At 46.8% G+C, this 18906-nt stretch overlaps 1 protein-coding gene across 1 annotated transcript in view; it reads right to left on the minus strand.

Annotated features, from left to right (window-relative positions):
- LOC144728300 (transient receptor potential cation channel subfamily V member 5-like) overlaps nucleotides 1–18906 on the minus strand; it is a 63915-nt gene that overhangs the window by 13107 nt on the left and 31902 nt on the right. The window contains exons 5-10 of the mRNA XM_078607633.1: nucleotides 16446–16544; nucleotides 12054–12226; nucleotides 10773–10919; nucleotides 5564–5764; nucleotides 3022–3108; nucleotides 1223–1299 (exon numbers count right to left, since the gene is read on the minus strand). Of these exons, the coding sequence (XP_078463759.1) occupies nucleotides 1223–1299; nucleotides 3022–3108; nucleotides 5564–5764; nucleotides 10773–10919; nucleotides 12054–12226; nucleotides 16446–16544 (784 nt within the window). The remainder of the gene's footprint in view (nucleotides 1–1222; nucleotides 1300–3021; nucleotides 3109–5563; nucleotides 5765–10772; nucleotides 10920–12053; nucleotides 12227–16445; nucleotides 16545–18906) is intronic.

Consider the following 18906-nt stretch of genomic DNA (forward strand, 5'->3'; position numbering starts at 1 on the left):
GAGGTGCGGGGGAAGGACAGCAGACTAAACACAAAAACAGCAGCTTTTAAAGAAATGCGTTTTCAATCGATATGATTTAAAAGTGCATAGGTCCCAGTGGCTTCCTGATGTGGGCGAGTAGATTTACTATCACAGGTGGCGGGGGCCCTGTGTGTGTCTGTAAACAGCCGGGGCCAATTCAGAACGTTCTGCAGCAGCTGATCACATTGCTTTCACGGAGAGTGCCGCTGTCGAGAGGGACAAAGTGGATTTTACACCAACAAATCAGATGACAACGAATCCAAAACTGTCAGTGACGTTAAAAACCCTCATCACAGCACAGAAGCTGGAGTAATTTTTGAGCCGGTCCAAGCCTGAGCAAAGAGAACCAAACAGAAATCCCAGCAAAGACAACCGCATTGCAGATTAAATGAGAAATATTCCATGAGTATGCTGTATAATCTTTTAAATTAATCAGCTGCAACGAAAATGTCGGTTTGGACAAATTCCGTTTTAAAAACTTTATGGTAATTCACATTCTTGGTTCTTTCGGTAAAGTCACGTAGAAGGGAAATAATAAAATAATACACATAAAACAATAAAATTATCCGGACGTTTCCATTGCAACACAAGCAATCATCATCAGGTGTGAAAACGATAGCTTTCTTGCTGTGGTTTGTGAGAATTTATAGTTACATTTTTATTATTTTATTATTTCCCTTCTACGTAACTTTACCGAAAGAACCAAGAATATGAATCCCTGCAGTCACGAAAGCTTTACATCTAAACTTGATGGTAAGTTTAAGGTTGGGATGGCTACATTTTCTGTTTGAGTTGGTGGACTCAAAGGCAACGTGGCCACGCATTCAGTTTTTTTTAGCAGCTGGTCTGGACAAGGCTGTGAGTCTTTGTACATGCCAATGCCGCACACCTCCGTGTGTTGTTACAATCGATCTGGTGGAAGTGAATTGGGCTCGTTCAAGCGAATCTCGCACAGCTAAAGTACGTATGTCAAGGTTACTATGACAGATTTGAGACCCGAGTAAAAAGTCCACTTTTATGTGTGATCAGTCGACCAGTATGGAATCATATACACGACTGATACAGGACAGAGGCGCTGCTCACACACACTGACGTTACGTGATGCAGAGTAGCTGCTGTGCGTCAAGTCCGCGAGCATGTTTTGTGTGGAGATGGGGCCCTGGTGCGCAGGCCTACACCACGCAAAAACCAAAGCACTCACATGATTGCGTGGAAGGGCCCTCCTGTCACTGTATTCCCAAAGTATTTTTTCGGGCCGTTTTTCATCAGGTAAAGGATCTGGAATATACAAAGCAACAAGCGTACCAAAAACATCACGTTCATGCACATCGATGTGTAGTGTAATAGCGCTAGCTGGTGGACGGCAGTGGCAACTGTGGTGGACAGACAGTGCACACGCCGGTGAGGGTGTGCACGGTGTGTTAGCAGAGTGGAGAAACTAGGGCACGGGTCACAGAGGACCCCATCTGGAGGCCCCTGTAACCGGCCAGTAGGTTCGAGAAGGGAGGTGTGGCCAGGACGGAGCCAGGCCATGCTGGTAGCATAAAAGGAGCCGAGAGAGGGAGCTCGAGGCGGCCGGTTCTGGGAGTGGACTCGTCTCGTCGTTGCTGTCATTGCTGTCGTCTCGTCGCCGTCGCCGCTCACGTCTTTTATTGCGCTACGAAGGATAGTAGTTGGCTATCTCAGTCAGCGCCGTCAGATTTAGACGACCTAGTGTTGTGTACAGGCTAGGCTAAGCTACTGTGCAGAGTTCGTGGACGAGACCATGGAAGTGGCTAATAAAGAAGGTGCCTCCTATAAACTCTGTCTCTGAATCGTTGACACTACAGATGCATATATACACAGGTATTTGATATTTTAGCGGATAGACAACTTATGAGCACAAATAGCATATTTCCACATCTTATGCCAGATTATTAATGAATTAATTCACACTTTTGTCCTGAATGTGCTAATGATTTGTCACGTGACCTCTGACGCGCACAGTAAGGGGCAGCACTCTCTCACCCGCCCACCCTACTACAGTGAGTGATGCTCGTCACCCCACAGCTTAGAGCTGCCATTGATTGGCACACATTACAATCATTTTGGCCATAGGTCATTTACGACCGAGTTGAGAACATCACCTCGCGGCACCTGAGAACCTGGTCTAAGAATCGCAGGCTGCTAAAACTGCCCGGATTTCAACCCCACCGGGATGTCAGCGATGCTGCCTCAGCGCTCTTGACTTTTGAGCCGCTCGGCCACCTCGTTTTGCATGAATATTTATGTTGAGAGTGGACATCGCACTTTCGCCGATTTTCACCGTACAATTGGAGCAGTCTAATTCTGTTATCGTGTGCTCACTCAATGTTAAAATGGAATTGAAAAAAAATAATGTAATCTACCCGTGTGTTCATCATTTCTCCAGACTGAAGGAACTAATGAAAATAGTTTATCCAAGTTTTTCCTCAGTGTGTGTCTCTCTCTCTTGGAGGTGCAGAGGAAAGACAACAAACTAAACACACAGCAGTTCAAACAAATGAGCTCTTAATCTAGATTTAAACATCTGGAATTGCATGCAAACCTTGGGATGGAAAGTGGAACACGTGGATTTTTTTACGTACGCAGGTAAATACATCATCAAAACTGCTCCGGAACGTATGTGGGCTTGGTCAAGACGTGCCATCACTGCTAGAGAGGGGCAGTGGCTGATGGCCGAGACTAATAATGGAGCGGCAGCCCATGGACGGAACGCGTCTGAAAGAGGACGTCCACCGTGGAGATGGATGGATGTCGTATTTGCAGGATGATGAGAGGCGGTGGCATGTTGGGGAGGTTTTCATCCAGCAGTGGATTATTCATGGCTGATGATGATGAAGATAACATGAGGCAGGAGGATGCAGTACGTTGCAGAGTGGAGGGGAAGAGGTGGAGCGGCCGTGCTCGTGTAAGCGATGACAGCAACAAGGTGGAAGAAGCAGTGATTGTTAAACCAACCTCCATGATGAAGATACCAACCTCCGTAATGAAGATGGCGATGGCTCCCAGCACCGTGATGATCTCCCCCATGAGACGAACGTAGTCCCATTCGCTCTCGTAGGAATCCTGAGAGGCAGACCAGATGGCAAACACGGTCGAGCGAGTGAGTGCTGTGAACACCTGCGAACAATGTTACGATAGCCCTGCTGATGAGCAAAGGTCACTTGAGGTTTATGGAACTCTCAATAACTCTATATATCTCTATATAACTCTATGGTTCTCTATGCAATTCTATGGATCTCTATGTAAGTCTATTAATTTCTACATAACTCTATGTAACTCTATGGATCTCTATGTAACTCTATGGATCTCTATGTAACTCTATGGATCTCTAAGTAACTCTATGGATCTCTAAGTAACTCTGTGGATCTCTAAGTAACTCTATTGATCTGTATATAACTTTAGGGATCTCTACGTAACTCTATAGATATCCATGTAACTATGGATATCTACCCAATTCTATGGCTCTGTATGTAACTCTATGGATCTTTATCTAACTCTATGTAAATGTCACCAGTGCCAACGCTCTGGGCTATGGTTCTCCCTATAACAGAGCCGTTTAGTCCACTGGGGGCCTTTCCAGTCTGAGTCTAAGCTGTCTTCATCATTAGCTATGAGCTATCCACTGCCGGATGAAGGCCTCCCTATTCCGTCGACATCCCTCATGGTCATGTGATGCATTCTTAAACGTTAGCTGTATGTATGTTGAACCTCTTTCGCACCGTACATATCCAACTGTGCAATTCCGGGATGTGTGGAAAGGGCAACAAACTAAACACAAAAGCAGTTGTAAAGATATGAGTTTTCAATCTAGATTTAAAAGTGTATAGCGCCAGTAGCTTTCTAATCTCAGAAGGAAGCACATTCCAAACGGCCGCAGAAGTGCATCTGAAAGTGTGCGTTGCAGTGACCATCTTTATTTAATGGCTAGCCAAAAGCCACTGCGAAGATGACTGGATTTTGCGTAATGGTTCATGTTCCTTGACGAGATCACCAATGGTAGTGTTTCATTTGTGGCAAGCACTTTGTGTGTAGAGATCTTAAAATGCATTCGTTCGGCAACCGGAAGCCAATGCAGCTTGGCGAGCACTGTACAGACGCAGTCGGATCTTGCAGTTCCCATCACAGCACGTTCCACAATAGTTATTTGTACAACGCTGCAGCTTGCAGTTTGAGCTGATGTCATCGCTTCAAACTCGACGTCTTGCTGAGCACGTTCCCATCTCGTGCTGCCGCTCCGTCGTTCGTCTCGACCACCGGCTATCGTCCAGGCCTGGATACGACGCGTCCTGCCCAAGGTCCACTCACTGAGGCTGACGTTCAATGCGGCATCCCTGAGCCGCCCGTCTTCCCCATTCCACGTATTGGGAGACTCGGGCGGCACCGGGGGCAGCATCATAACCTGGAGCAAAAGCCCCTGGATGGGGATTAAGTAGGGAACTCAAATACGCTTGGCCAGTTAATCACAATGTGAGACTAAGCCCTGGACAATGAGTGACTGGCAAGCAATGTGGACCGGGGGTATGAGAGCAGAGAGCAAAGAGAGGAGGAGGGAGTTGTGGATGCAGTGCTGAAGCGTGGCATGTTATCTGCCATATGACTGGGGACGTTACCTTGTGAGGTTGTCTAATATAGACACCTCGCTGAACATGGCGTGGGCTCGATTCCTTTCACGTGCATTCCTTTCTGCGTCTCTGAATGCAATTACACGCACGCACTTCCCCGTGCTTCTCTGCGCACTTTTGAGCTTTTGTTCGATTTTCTTGGTGAACCATTCATATTTGGGTGCCACGGTGACAAGATGTTAACTACCTATGTCCGGTATACAGGAGGTTGTGGGTTCGATCTAGACCCTGACGCCTGCTGTATATTTGGAGTTTGCAAGTCTCTCTCTTCCCGTGGTCATGCGGATTTTTCTCAGGGTCCTCCGGGTTTTCCCTCCAAGTTTAGAATCAACGTCACGTGTTTAGAGTATTTGACTGCTATAAATTTCCACGTGATAAGCCACTTCGTTGAGCTATCATTTGTGGCCAGGTCACATCGGAAAAAGAGCTACATAGCTCAGTGGGGAACTTACCTGGTAAAATAAAAACCGTAATAAGAAATAGTTCAATATTAGCCGTGCTTGTAATAAACATAAACAACGGCTTCACCGTGCGCCTTATAACCGTGTTATTTCTAACATTGACTCTCTGACGTGAATGCCGTCGGCGTGTGATTTAATTAGGGTGAGATTAAAATACACAGGTGAAATTTGACTGAGGCACTCTTGTGACCTTGCGGCTTGTTGGAGCAGTTTGTGGTTAAGACCCCAGTGGGCCGCGCCCTGATTAATCCTGCGCACGTGTTGCTGACGAACACTGAACGCCGTCTGCATGGAAGTGGACTCCAAAGGGTCCCCGTGTCGTTATTCGGAGCACAGCGTGGGCATCATGGTACCAATTCCCAAACGCTACTTTTGAGTTGCCAAAGCATTTGAAAGCACCCTATGGGATGTGAATCCTCACATGCGGCGACGTACCCTTATTTGCTTGGAACCCATTATGGTGGCGTTGTCGAGCCTGTTCACGTGCTGCAGAGGACGCATGATGCAGCAGACGGTGAAGATGAGGATGTAGAAGATGTAGAGAACGGTCCAGATGAGGAAGTACTTGAAACCGTACACTTTCCACTTGTGGTGGAGGAGCTCTTTGATGGGCGTCATCCCGATCAGGTTGCGGGCCTTGTGTGCAGGCAGTGAGACACGGGCAGAGCGAGCAGTGAGACAAGGGGTGAGATACAGTGCGAGCAGTGAGACACGGGCGCGTTTGACCGTGGGGTTCTGCAGAACAGCCTCCATTTACAGAGGCACAATTGTGCTTCGGATTGACGTGAAGTTGCTCTGGTTCCATAAAAACAAAAAAAGTACTCAATATTAAATTCCTCTAGGGAAATAGACACATGTTTGCAAAAGGCGAGGCACTCAGCCTTGCAGCAAAATGCTGAAAAAGGTTTTTGAACTGTTACTGCAAATCACTCTTCCTCTTTTTTGACGTCACTCAAACGGATCCGAGTGTGTGGGTAGTCCCCGTGGCTGGGCGATATGTGGGGGGCATCTCTCCGGGGCTCAGCTCGTGACGTCGCGACAGTGGCCGTGGGTGGCACGTGGCGTGGGCCTGATAGACGAAACGAGCCCGGACCGCTTTATCGTCGTCGTCGTTCGTGCAAATTTTACATCTCTCACGCTAGCCGAGGAACCACAGGATGAGCTGGCAGGCAGCAGCAGCCACGTGGTGAGCTGGCGTTACTAGCAATTGTCCGAACTTTGAGTTCCTCTACATGTTAAGTGGTTTTCTGCCAATTAATGAGTGTTTTTTTATGCATGTACGTTGAATTTCTTTCACACCACCATACGTAGCCAACCGTGGTAATCGGAGGTGTAGGGCGGGGGAGGTGCGTTCATATGTATGGGAGAAAACCCCCGCGCACGAGGGGGCAACGCTCTATCCCCGTACAGAAGGGACAGATGACATCGGTCTGCACTTTGTTGTACTGCCTTCTCCTGGCGAGCCAGGGTATGGCTCCTTCTGGACGCCTATGGGAAAGGGGATTTCACAACATCTGTGCGGTGATCGACCAAACCCCGCTGCTGCTGCCTCCATAGCGCTGGACTGCAGGACATAGTGCTGGACTTCAGGCCACAGTGCTGGCTTTCAGGCCACAGCGCTGGACTACAGACCATAACGCTGGCTTGCAGGCCACAGTGCTAGACCACAGACCACAGCGCTGGACTGCAGGCCACAGCTCTGGACTGCAGGCCACAGTGCTGGCCTGCAGGCCACGCTCAGTGCAGCTGCGGCATGGCCACGAGAGCTTGCAGGTTCAAACTCACTCCCAGTGAATCAATTCACGCACGCGTCTGTAGTAATGTGCATTTTTAAACCTGAGCAATTATCTCATTTATATAGTAATGAAATAACTATGAGCGCAGTTATTATGTCACAAGCCACACGAGACTGTTGCGGCAAGTGCTGTTAGTGATCACCTATGAAGGCCGGCATGGTACACGAGGGGGTGGGTGACCAACATCATGCTCCGCCGCCTTTGTTTCCCAAGTGGCGATGTTTAAACACACCACACCAGGTACTCAATTGAGCCTGAGTCGACCTAGGGGAGGCCCAGTTCAGATAAATTATCACTGGTGTTGGCCATGAGCTGGAATAGAACTGGGCTGTCGAGTTTGCAGTGCAGTGTGTTAACCGCTACTCTTCCGTTTCCCCTCTACCCGACCGCTCGTGCTTACACACACGCATACACTCACGTGTTTGATGTTGGGCATGCCGCATGGCCCAGCGGAGTGACCGTCATGTGCCATGGATCCACCGCATACGTCGGTAGTTTGTTCATTTGGATGAAATGGGATCGCCAGGAAATCAAAACGAGGAGTGAAATACTTGTATGCAAGTCTAGTAGAGCGCCACATGGATCTCGAGGAGCCCATGCCTCCAGCTTGGCCGGTGGCGGATTAGCTTCCTTGATTAGCTTCACCTATCAGTGTATCGAAGCATGGAGGCTCATGCTGTTGTATATATAGTCCTTTTTCCAAAAATATATATTAATCATAATTCTGCCAATATTTTTAAAAATAATAATCGATCGAGGGTTGGAGGACTGGAAGGACGCACTTGGGGGCAATTTGGAGCATCTGCTTCCATTGATGGCGGGTGGCTTGAGGAAGGGGACAAGAACCAGGCCTTGATGAGACTTTTATTACTAAAATAAAATTAGAACACATACACCGGACAAACAGCTGTTCCCACAGGCTGAGAGCAAAATCAAAGGAATTTCGGTCCTTTGTGAGAAGGCGAGCCGAGGGGAAAGAATTTCAGATATAAGCAGGGACACAACACACACAATTTAGTCTTGCAAGGGGCAGGCTCCGGGGCATGGCCTCGAGATCAACCATGGGTGTCGTGTCTCGCAGAGAGAATGGACGGTGTATTGTGAAGAGCTGAGTTCGCCATGGACCGACAGAGTATCACTGAAAGTTTTATTCTACATTCAACCTTATGTTTTGAGTCGCTTGCAGAATCGAGGATTGCGATAAGTTGTATTGTACTAAGCTATCAGAGTTGTGTAAGAGGTGTGCTAATACAATTTACAAGTTTTGAGAGTGAGTGATCCAGCCAGTGACGAGCAGCTCACAGCAAGAACCCTCTTGGAAGAAGGGCGGAGAGCACGAAAGTTGAGCAACGACAAGGCGAAGCCCTGAAGTAAGAGAGGGAGAGGCACCAGCGGGTGCCCGAGTGAAGCTGGCAGCTGCACGCCAAGGGCGAAAGCAAGGAAAGAGCAAGGGGAGAGAACGGTGCAGTGGAAAGAGCCTGAGCCAGCGCAGCCCTGAAGTAAGGGTGGGAGAGGCACCACCGGGTGCCCGTGTGAAGCTGGCAGCTGCACGATAAAGGAGAGAGCACGGAGCAGGGGAAAGAGCCTGACCAGCCGCCCGTGAGGAAGAGTGTCAGCGCCGGCAAGAGCGCCGTGGGTTCGACCCACACATACACCGACAAGCACCAGCTGGGTACCAAGACAAGAGTGAGGAACGGCGACCAGTGGACGAGCTGCGAGCGCTATCTGACGACGGAATCATCGCGCCAACTCAACCAACCAGCAGTGGAGAGAGCTGGCAACGCCAAGAGGAAGAGTGTTGGCGCATGCAAGAGTGCCGTCTGTTCAATACACACACAAACACACCGTCCCAGCGGCCCTGCTGGGAACCCGAGGTATTTTCAGCACAAGGAACGCCGTATCGCGTAAGCCGCCAAGTCAACAAGTGGCAAAGAAGACACACACACACACAACACGCATATCGGGGCTAATAGATTGTTCCAAAAAGTTATCTTTGTGTTTCAAGAAGGGTTGCCATTCCAAGGTGGTGCGTTAAATATCAGCTGATCGTGAAAAGCATTGCTGCCCGTCGAGTTACATGAATACGATTGTTTAGAAGTATTTTAGTCATTCGTTTTCGTGAATTGCATAATCTAACCAATGAATTAATTGAGGTCTACTTTTGCTTTCGGGACATGTTTCTTTATTACTGTTCGTATGAATATTGTCACATTAATTTTTAAGGACTTTTTCCCATCGCCGTGTATGCTCGCTTTACTCTGAGGAATTAACCAATTGTTCTGTTACCCAGTTAACAAACGTAACCATTGAGGGTTATCAATGACATTCCTAGCATAAGAGTTCGCATATTAGAGTGTTATGTTTTTGTTTAGAGATTAAAGTTGCTTAACACAGAAGAGTCTGAGTGGTGCCTTCCTAAGTTCATGCATAATAATCTTAATTATAAGAACGGTATCCTGCAGTGAGATCTAAATTTTGAGACCTGACATAAAAACACTAAAACACAATCAGTAAAAGTTAAAGCGATAATCATTGTATTATCCTGATTGATAAGACAACCCTAGACAACGAAGCCGAGTTTAATCAGCATACTTACATCACACTTGCTTAACTTAATACAATTACACCTTCTTTTATTGTATTATCCCGATTGATAATACAACCCTAGACAACGAGGCAGAACCTAATTACCATAATTGCAAACATTAGCATACTAGCATCACTTGCATAACTTCATACAATTACACTTTCCTAAGTAGCATATGATAATTTGCATAATTACATAAGTAGCATAATTTAGGATAATTACACATTTTTTTATTTTCATTTAATTTGTCTTATTTTGATAAATTTTCAAGACCCAATATATACAACAATGCCCTATTGTATAGTACATGTTGCCAATCTGCCCTTGAGGAAAATGTCCGTCATAAACTTATATTAACTACATCATGGGACCTCATTTGCCAGCACCAAAATATGATCATCGGTTTTCCCCTTTTTTCTGGCAACAAAATAGGTGTTAAGATGTTAAAACACCAAACTGAAACCTTTTACAAGGAATCATGTCCGCATTAACCACAATACTTGTGGTCAGAATGCAAACAAAAAACATACTCTGATAATATATGCATTGCAGTCCCTTCATCCTGATCACGACTGCAATGGCTTCATCTGCTATGTGTCGTGGTGCGGTGGTGCCAGTGGACAGCTTCCATCCCGGCTAGCAGGCGGTCAGACTGTGTGTGATGACCGACTGGGGTGTCGTCGTGGTGTCTCCGGCCCAACCTCTACATGGCACTTTCCCAATATTCTGCACAGGCCACCACCACTTGTGTGGCGTTGGCATGGCCAAATCTGGAGGTAGTGCATTGTGGATGCTGCAGGGCATCTCAGGAGATGATCCACGGTTTTTCTTTTTCTGACAATCACACTTGGTCGCTTGTTGTGTGGGAGCCCCCCCCCCCCCCAGGATTTCATGAGAGAGTTGCAGCATCTGTAGAGACTCACTCTCTTCAGTCTGTATAGGCTCCGCCACGTGGGTTATTTGGAATCGGGAGCCAGATGCGAACTCCTCACTGGGGGGTAATTCCTCGCCTGTGCCCCACCACCCACTGGAGTGGTGGGTAAGCTCTGAAAAAGCTCATCGGATTTCCTGGGTTCGTAGAGCAGTGCCACTGCTCCCCTCCGCATGGTTCCAATATTTTTGAAAACAGATCCCAAGTTAAATTTGTAAGGACGTTCTATGAAAAATGCTACGCACAGATGCCTGTGCCCCAGGCGTCTGTGGAGGTAAAATAATAACAGTCTGACGGTGATTTAGCGCCGTGTCTAAACTGGGCACTCACCTCTTTGTTTTTGCTGGAGGTGATAATTTCCAAGATCGAGTTTTTGTCTCCCCACGTGTCGATGTCCGTGAGGTCGTAAATGGCTGATCTGACGGGGCCGCAGTTCCAGTAGATGTTTTTCCTCTTCTGCATGAGGTGGTTGAACATCTGAGGGAAACGCAGAAACCGTCTCCTCTCAGCGCCATTGGGGGAAGGGGTGGGGAGGCATCGTCGAGGCTCAATCCGAGCACAGGAGCTGCAGCGGCCACAGCTGGCACCACGAGACCGCGGGCCGCGGCCTGTGCGCGGACAAATGCGCGACCACCACCCCACCCCGCACGTAACCAGCGGGGGGATATGTAAAAGCATTTTTTTGGAAGACAACAAACGGTGGATGAGCAGCCACCCCCTCGATTCGATCTGACCCGCATGCCCGGCGGCCAACGTCGCGAGCAAGAAAGGCGTTGACGTCGCACCTCGCGCAACATTGACTGGTGCCGCGTGTTGCCGGCCCCTCATGACGATTTGGGCCTTTGGGCTGGTAGCACTCAGGAAAGTTGTAAAAAAAAACAGAAAGTCCCGCTTAAAAAAATCAGAATCAGAATATATATATTTGTTCTGGAGGAATCCGATGAGCTATAAAGCTGTTTTTCCCGTCTTTATAGAACCTGGGTTACCTGGGTTCGTAGTGCAGTGCCACTGCTCCCCTCCGCATTGCTCCAATATTTCTTAAAGTAGATGTTAAACTTGTAATGCCTTTATATTAAAAATTCTTGCAAAAAATGTAGTTGACAAACACTTTAAATATGTGGTTCTGATAAGTTTAATATACATAATAGTTTTTTTGGTAATTTAAGGTGTTAATGAAAAGTATGAAGTCATATAAAAGTATGAAGTCATACTTTTGTATGAAGTCATACTTTTCAGTAATTAATTTCAAGTTCTTCCAGCACATAGGCAATCTGAGAGCAATATCAAGACAACATCATCATAATATTTATTCATACTGGAGGAATCCGATTAGCTGGGAAGCTATTTTTTATCACAAACGTCAAACCTCACTGCTCATGCGCTGAAGGTATTTACTTAAGAAAACGTTTACTCTCCATCATGGAACTCAAACAGGCAGCATAATAATTCGCCACTGATGTTAGCAGCAGGCAGAATTTGGACTCACGGGCCTCAGAACGTTACAGCAGCTTCCAATGCAAAACACACAAACAGGAGTGCAAAGCTTTGTAAAGGTAAGAAAATCACGGCAACAAAAAATACACAAAATTTGAAATAAAACGAAAAACTCACAGCCAGATTCCCCTCGGCGGCCGCGAGCTTGAGCGGAGAGAACCCTTGGGCGTTCTGGATGGCCTCGAGCGAGCGCCGCTGGCCCTCGTGCACCAGCGAGATGAGGAAGTCGTACATGTGCACGGCGAGCACCCGGTCGGGGTGCAGCACCAGCACGTGCAGCACCGTGTTGCCTGCATGCGGGAAACAGGGTGCCAGCATCATAGGGGCGGTGGGCGAGGGTGGCGTGTGCGACAACAAGCTTCAAGTCTTGTTTTGTGTGACCAGGTGAGCACATCATTAACCAGCTGAACTATTTGTGTTTTACCTGGTAAGAAGGCCCACTGGGCTACATATTTCGTTTTCAGAAGCGACCTGGCCATCACAAATGATAGCTCAACGAAGTGGCTTATCGCGTGGAAATTTATAGCAGCAGCCAAATACTCGAAACGCGTGATGTTGATTCAATATGTGGAGGGAAAAAAAACGAAGGACCCGGAGAAAAATACACGCTACCACGGGGAGAGCAAGAGAAGCGCAAACTTCAAATATTCTGGTGTCAGAGTCGAGATTGAACTCATGACCTCCTGCATACGAGGCGATGTAGTTAACATCTCGCCACCGTGGAGCCCTCATGAACCAGGATACTCGTCTTATCTATTAAAACTGACTTGGGTCACCACAATTACAAAAGAAATATTGTTCGAAAAACAAGTGCAGTAATGAAGCAAATAGAAATCAGCGCAAAAATAACCAAATAAGAAATTGCAGCAAGGATCAAACTAACAATCAGAGCAACGACAAAATAGAAATTGGAGCAAAGAAAAGTCGGTAAACTTATACCCCAAAACGTTGCGCATCGTGGGGATTAAGTTCTTAAAAGTTCTTAAAAATTGGCACAATCGGAAAATGTGCAATCCGAAAACTGGAATCGGAAGCGTCGGGTTTGGTTCATGGTTCGTAATACGACACCACTCTACATCAACCCAAAACATGAAACAGGAAGTATGTTTGATGTAAAATATTTCTACGGTGTTAAATATAACTTGTACAGTCAATGCCTCACTGAACGCTGGCAAAACGTGACCTCTTCTTGGTTCTTTCGGTAAAGTCACGTAGAAGGGAAATAATAAAATAATACAAATAAAACATAATAAAATAATTCTCACGACGTTTCGGCCACAACGCAAGCAGCCGTCCTCAGGTGAAGAACAGGTCTGTCGGAAAGACAGCGTCTGAATGAAACACCACCAGGCTAAGAACCAAATATGAATCCCTGCAGTCACGAAAGCTTTAAATCGAAATTTAACACGTGACCTGTGATCAACGATAGGCTGTGTGGGAGACAGAATGGATAAATGACGGAGACAGGATGGATCGAGATGGAGACAGGTTAGAGACGAGATGGAGTCGAGATGGAGACAGGATGGAGACAGGACGGCGTGCATGTTCTTCCAAAGCAGCATCATTGTGAGCAGTACAGTTAGAGTAAAGTGCTTCTCTACGATGCGTACAGGAATCCCGCGAGTGGTCGAACCACAGGGGACACGATTGGTGAACTATGCCTCAATACATTTGGCACGTACTGCATAGTCAAATCCGTGATGTAAAATCCCGCAATAGGCAAGGTTTTTTGGGCTGCCAAGGGGGCCAGATGTTAACTACCTCGCCTGGTATACAGGAGGTCATGGGTTCGATCCCGACCCTGATGCCTGTATTTTTGGAGTTTGCATGTCTCTCTCCCTGTGGCCACATAGATGTTTCTCCGGGTCCTCCGGATTTTCCCTCCACATTTAGAAACACACGTTTCGATTATTTGGCTGCTACTATACATTTCCATATTATATGGTTCTTTCGGTAAAGTCACATACATAGAAACAAAAGTGATAAAAAAATATCACGACGTTTCGATCGCAACACAAGTGATCGTCATCAGGAACAGGGAGGTTCGCCTCTGAAGGCAAGCTGTTTATAAAGGTTTAGAGATGAGCAGGGCAGCTAATGTTAATGTAGGAGAAAGCCCAGACACCAGCAGTAGGTCTACACCAATAAAAGCATTGCACCTCGCTCCACACACCCACACAGATGACGGTGGAGGTTGACAAGAAAACACAAATCAAGTAATGACCCAAAGTGGTTGATGACATCTTGTATAACCATCATCTCGGTTGAAATTGTGTCTGTAAATAGGGATGGCTTCATGAACGAATCTTTGTTGATAGCCAGTAGGCTTGAAAAGTACCATCGTCTTAGAGAAATCACATTCGTGTGAGCCAGCTGTATTAAAATAATGATCCGCCACGGCAGAAGTATTGGTCCTACCGTGTTTCAAATCTGCCTTATGCTCACGAACACAGACCGAGACATGTTGCTTAGTTTCCCCAATGCAACTACTGCCGCAGATACAGCTTAGTTTGTAGATGCCGGGATATTGCATGTCAGGAATCTTGTCCTTTACAGATGGGATCAGATCACACATTTTATGCACTGTGTTAAATCGGACTTGGATCTTGTGTTTGTTCATGATTTAGGAAATGTTTTTGGTTACCTATGCTAGGTATGGCAATGTGATGGTTTTGATTGGATCCTCAGATGTCTCCTTTCTCACGGTTGGGGTGATGGCTTTGTGGATTGTGTAGTCAGAGTATCCATTCGCCTTGAGTGCTTGGTGTACGTGGATGAGTTCACTGGTTAGGTGTTCATGGTCAGAGATACATTGAGGTCTATGGTGTAGAGTTTTCATGAGGGAATTCTTCTGGGATGGGTGGTGGTGGGAATCAGGTTTTAGGTAGGTGTCCGTATGGGTTACTTTCCTGTAGACAGAATGGCTCAATGAGCCATCAGGTCTCTTTTTGATTAGGGCATCCAAGAAAGGTAGCATGCCATCCTTTTCTACCTCCATGGTGAATTTGATGGCTGGGTGTATGGAATTGATGTGATTGAAAAATTGGTTCAGAGCCGGTCGGCCATGTGGCCAGATGACAAATGTATCATCCACGTACCTCTTCCACAAGGACGGGCGTAGAGTGGATGCCTGGATGGTATCCGTCTCAAATTTGTCAATGAAAATATTGGCTACAAGTGGAGATAAGGGAGAAGCCATTAGGGTGCCTTCAGTTTGTTTGTAGAATGTTTTATTCCAAGTGAAGTATGTATTGGTGAGGCAGTGTCTCATCAGGGCCGGTACATCAGCATGCAATCCTTGTTGGACCAATTCGTCAATGATCGCAATGGTATCGTGCACAGGAACTTTGGTGAACAAAGAAACTACATGGAAACTAACGAGCAAATCACCTGGGGACAGTGAAATGTCTTTCATAGACGATACCAGGTGAGCTGAGTTAAGTACAGAAGAGGTGGTCTTACCAGTGAATGGCTGCAAGGTCACAGACAGATATCGGGCCAATGGTGGAGACGATGGGACGGTATTTGAAAAATTAAGTTTCCAGAAACTTCAAAATAGATTCAGGACGATAATTGCTTGCGTGTGGAAACAGCCGAGGAAAGACGCCAAACAACAACTGCAAAAGCAATGATGATCCACTACATTTCTCGGTCATTGTCAATGCCTTCTGTTTGCTTTCTAACCTTTCCCTCTCTCACCAATTTCACCGCACTATCCTAGTTAATGCATGAGGCTCAGCATCATCATCGTCATCATCGGCTGTGATGTGCCCACTGCTGGATGAAGTCCTCCACAAGACGTTGACATTTCTTCTTGTTTCGCCATCTATCCCAGCTCGTTTAATTTCTCCATCTCCACGGTGGACGTCCTCTCAGATGTGTTCCCTCCTCTTTGTCATGAGTCTGGACCAGGGGCCATCATTCGCTTCCAGCGAGCGACGTGTCTTGCCCTAGCCCACGCACACAGTCTGTTGTTCTCCTATAGCACAGTGGTAGTTGCGTTCCTGAAGAACACCGCGTTATCGAAAAATTTAGTTTTATAAATCATATAATATAGGGTTAAGCACAGTCCACGATAACACGATAGATGCGTACACAGGCTGAACGAAGACTAAAGCCGCGTGGGTAGTATCTAGAAGCATCCAGCAGCATCCCAATGCCTTACGTGATGCTACGCCGAGGCAGCTGTAAAACCGCTTATTCTTACTCGCGCGACGTAGTTCTGTTCACTAAATCGCGTTATATCCAATTCGCGTGATCAAAACACGCAGTGTTATAGGAGAACGGACTGTACTTGAGATTATCTGACCATGAACCCAGCAACAGCCAGCGGTCAGCGCGTGTCGGTGCATGCGGAAAGCTTAGACGCAGGCACAGGAAAAGAACCACGCCGCGACAATTTGATTTTGCAGTTTGCTGCCGTCTGCTGCCCGCTAAGCGGCACTAACAGTGGGGCGCTACGGTGGTGCCAATAGCGACGGGGTGGAGCGCCAAGGGAGGGGCGCTGACCGAGGGAGTCCTGCGTGATGAGGGAGGCTCCGTGGTCCATGAGCAGCTTGACGATCATCTCGTTCCCTGTGCAGGCCGCGAATGACAGCGTGTACTCGCCTGTCAGCACAGTCACACGCACGGCCAGCGATCACTCTCGGGTGACAACGGTGGTTATGGTAATGATGACGGTGGTTATGATGATGATGGTGGTTATGGTGATGATGACGGTGGTTATGGTGATGATGGTGGTTATGGTGATGATGACGGTGGTTATGGTGATGCTTATTATGATGACAGTGGTTATGATGATGATTGTGGTTATGGTAGTGGTGATAATGATGATAGCGATTCTGATGGTGGTGACGACAATGGCGATGATGATGATAATGATGGTGGTGATGATGATAGTGATGATGATAATGATGGTGGTGGTGGAGATGATGATGATAGTGATGATGGTGAGTGATGGTGGTCGTGGAGATGATGATTGTGATTGTGATGCCACTCACTAAGTAATCGTCACCCACGGCCAGCATCTTCCTAACCTAACGAGACGAGTCCTGCCCAGGCCCAGCCTGCTCTTAACCTGGTTTGAGTGAAGTAATTGCCCTGCGTGTCTTCCCTTTTGAGAGATGGAATGATTACCCTGCGTGTGTTCCCTACTGTGCGAGACTTCATCTCTCACGCTGCATATTTTCCAGAACGTTGCGAGGCTGTCCTTGCAGTTTGGCACTCCCATCAGAGTGCAAGGTACCCCTACAGTGAGGGAAAAAAGTATTTGATCCCCTGCTGATTTTGTACGTTTGCCCACTGACAAAGAAATGATCAGTCTATAATTTTAATGGTAGGTTAATTTGAACAGTGAGAGACAGAATAGCAACAACAAAATACAGAAAAACGCATGTCAAAAATGTTATGAATTGATTTGCATTTTAATGAGGGAAATAAGTATTTGACCCCTCTGCAAAACATGACTTAGTACATGATGGAAAAACCCTTGTTGGCAATCACAGAGGTCAGACGTTTCTTGTAGTTGACCACCAGGTTTGCACACATCTCAGGAGGGATTTTGTCCCACTCCTTTTTTGCAGATCTTCTCCAAATCATTAAAGTTTCGAGGCTGACGTTTGACAACTCGAACCTTCAGCTCCCTCCACAGATTTTCTATAGGATTAAGGTCTGGAGACTGGCTAGGCCACTCCAGGACCTTAATGTGCTTCTTCTTGAGCCACTCCTTTGTTGCCTTGGCCGTGTGTTTTGGGTCATTGTCATTTTGGAATACCCATCCACGACCCATTTTCAATGCCCTGGCTGAGGGAAGGAGATTCTCAGCCAAGATTTGACGGTACATGGCCCCGTCCATCGTCCCTTTTATGCGGTGAAGTTGTCCTGTCCCCTTAGCAGAAAAACACGCCCAAAGTATAATGTTTCCACCTCCATGTTTGACGGTGGGGATGGTGTTCTTGGGGTCATAGGCAGCATTCCTCCTCCGCCAAACACGGCGAGTTGAGTTGATGCCAAAGAGCTCCATTTTGTTCTCATCTGACCACAACACTTTCACCCAGTTGTCCTCTGAATCATTCAGATGTTCATTGGCAAACTTTAAACGGGCATGTATATGTGCTTTCTTGAGCAGGTGGACCTTGCGGGCACTGCACAATTTCAGTCCCTCACGGCGTAGTGTGTTACCAACTGTTTTCTTGGTGACTATGGTCCCAGCTGCCTTGAGATCATTGACAAGATCCTCCCGTTTAGTTATGGGCTGATTCCTCACCGTTCTCATGATCATTGCAACTCCACGAGGTGAGATCTTACATGGAGCCCCAGGCCGAGGGAGATTGACAGTTATTTTGTGTTTCTTCCATTTGCGAATAATCGCACCAACTGTTGTCACCTTCTCACCAAGCTGCTTGGCGATGGTCTTGTAGCCCATTCCAGCCTTGTGCAGGTCTACAATCTTGTCCCTGACATCCTTGGAGAGCTCTTTGGTCTTGGCCATGGTGGAGAGTTTGGAATCTGATTGATTGATTGCTTCTGTGAAAAGGTGTCTATTATACAGATAACAAGCTGTGATTAGGAGCACTCCGTTTAAGAGTGTGCTCCTAATCTCAGCTCGTTACCTGTATAAAAGACACCTGGGAGCCAGAAATCTTTCTGATTGAGAGGGGGTCAAATACTTATTTCCCTCATTAAAATACAAATCAATTTATAACATTTTTGACATGCGTTTTTCTGGATCTGTTGTTGTTATTCTGTCTCTCACTGTTCAAATAAACCTACCATTAAAATTATAGACTGATCATTTCTTTGTCAGTGGGCAAACGTACAAAATCAGCAGGGGATCAAATACTTTTTTTCCTCACTGTATCTATAATAATGCTATACTATTGTACCTTGTATGAGTTGAAGTACCTGGTCACGACGGTTACCCCCCCCCCACCATTCCCATCTCCGCAATCCCCTCCCTCGTACGTGACAA

This window comes from Lampetra planeri, chromosome 28 (genome assembly GCF_965212315.1).
Source record: "Lampetra planeri chromosome 28, kcLamPlan1.2.h2, whole genome shotgun sequence".
Taxonomy (NCBI): domain Eukaryota; kingdom Metazoa; phylum Chordata; class Hyperoartia; order Petromyzontiformes; family Petromyzontidae; genus Lampetra; species Lampetra planeri.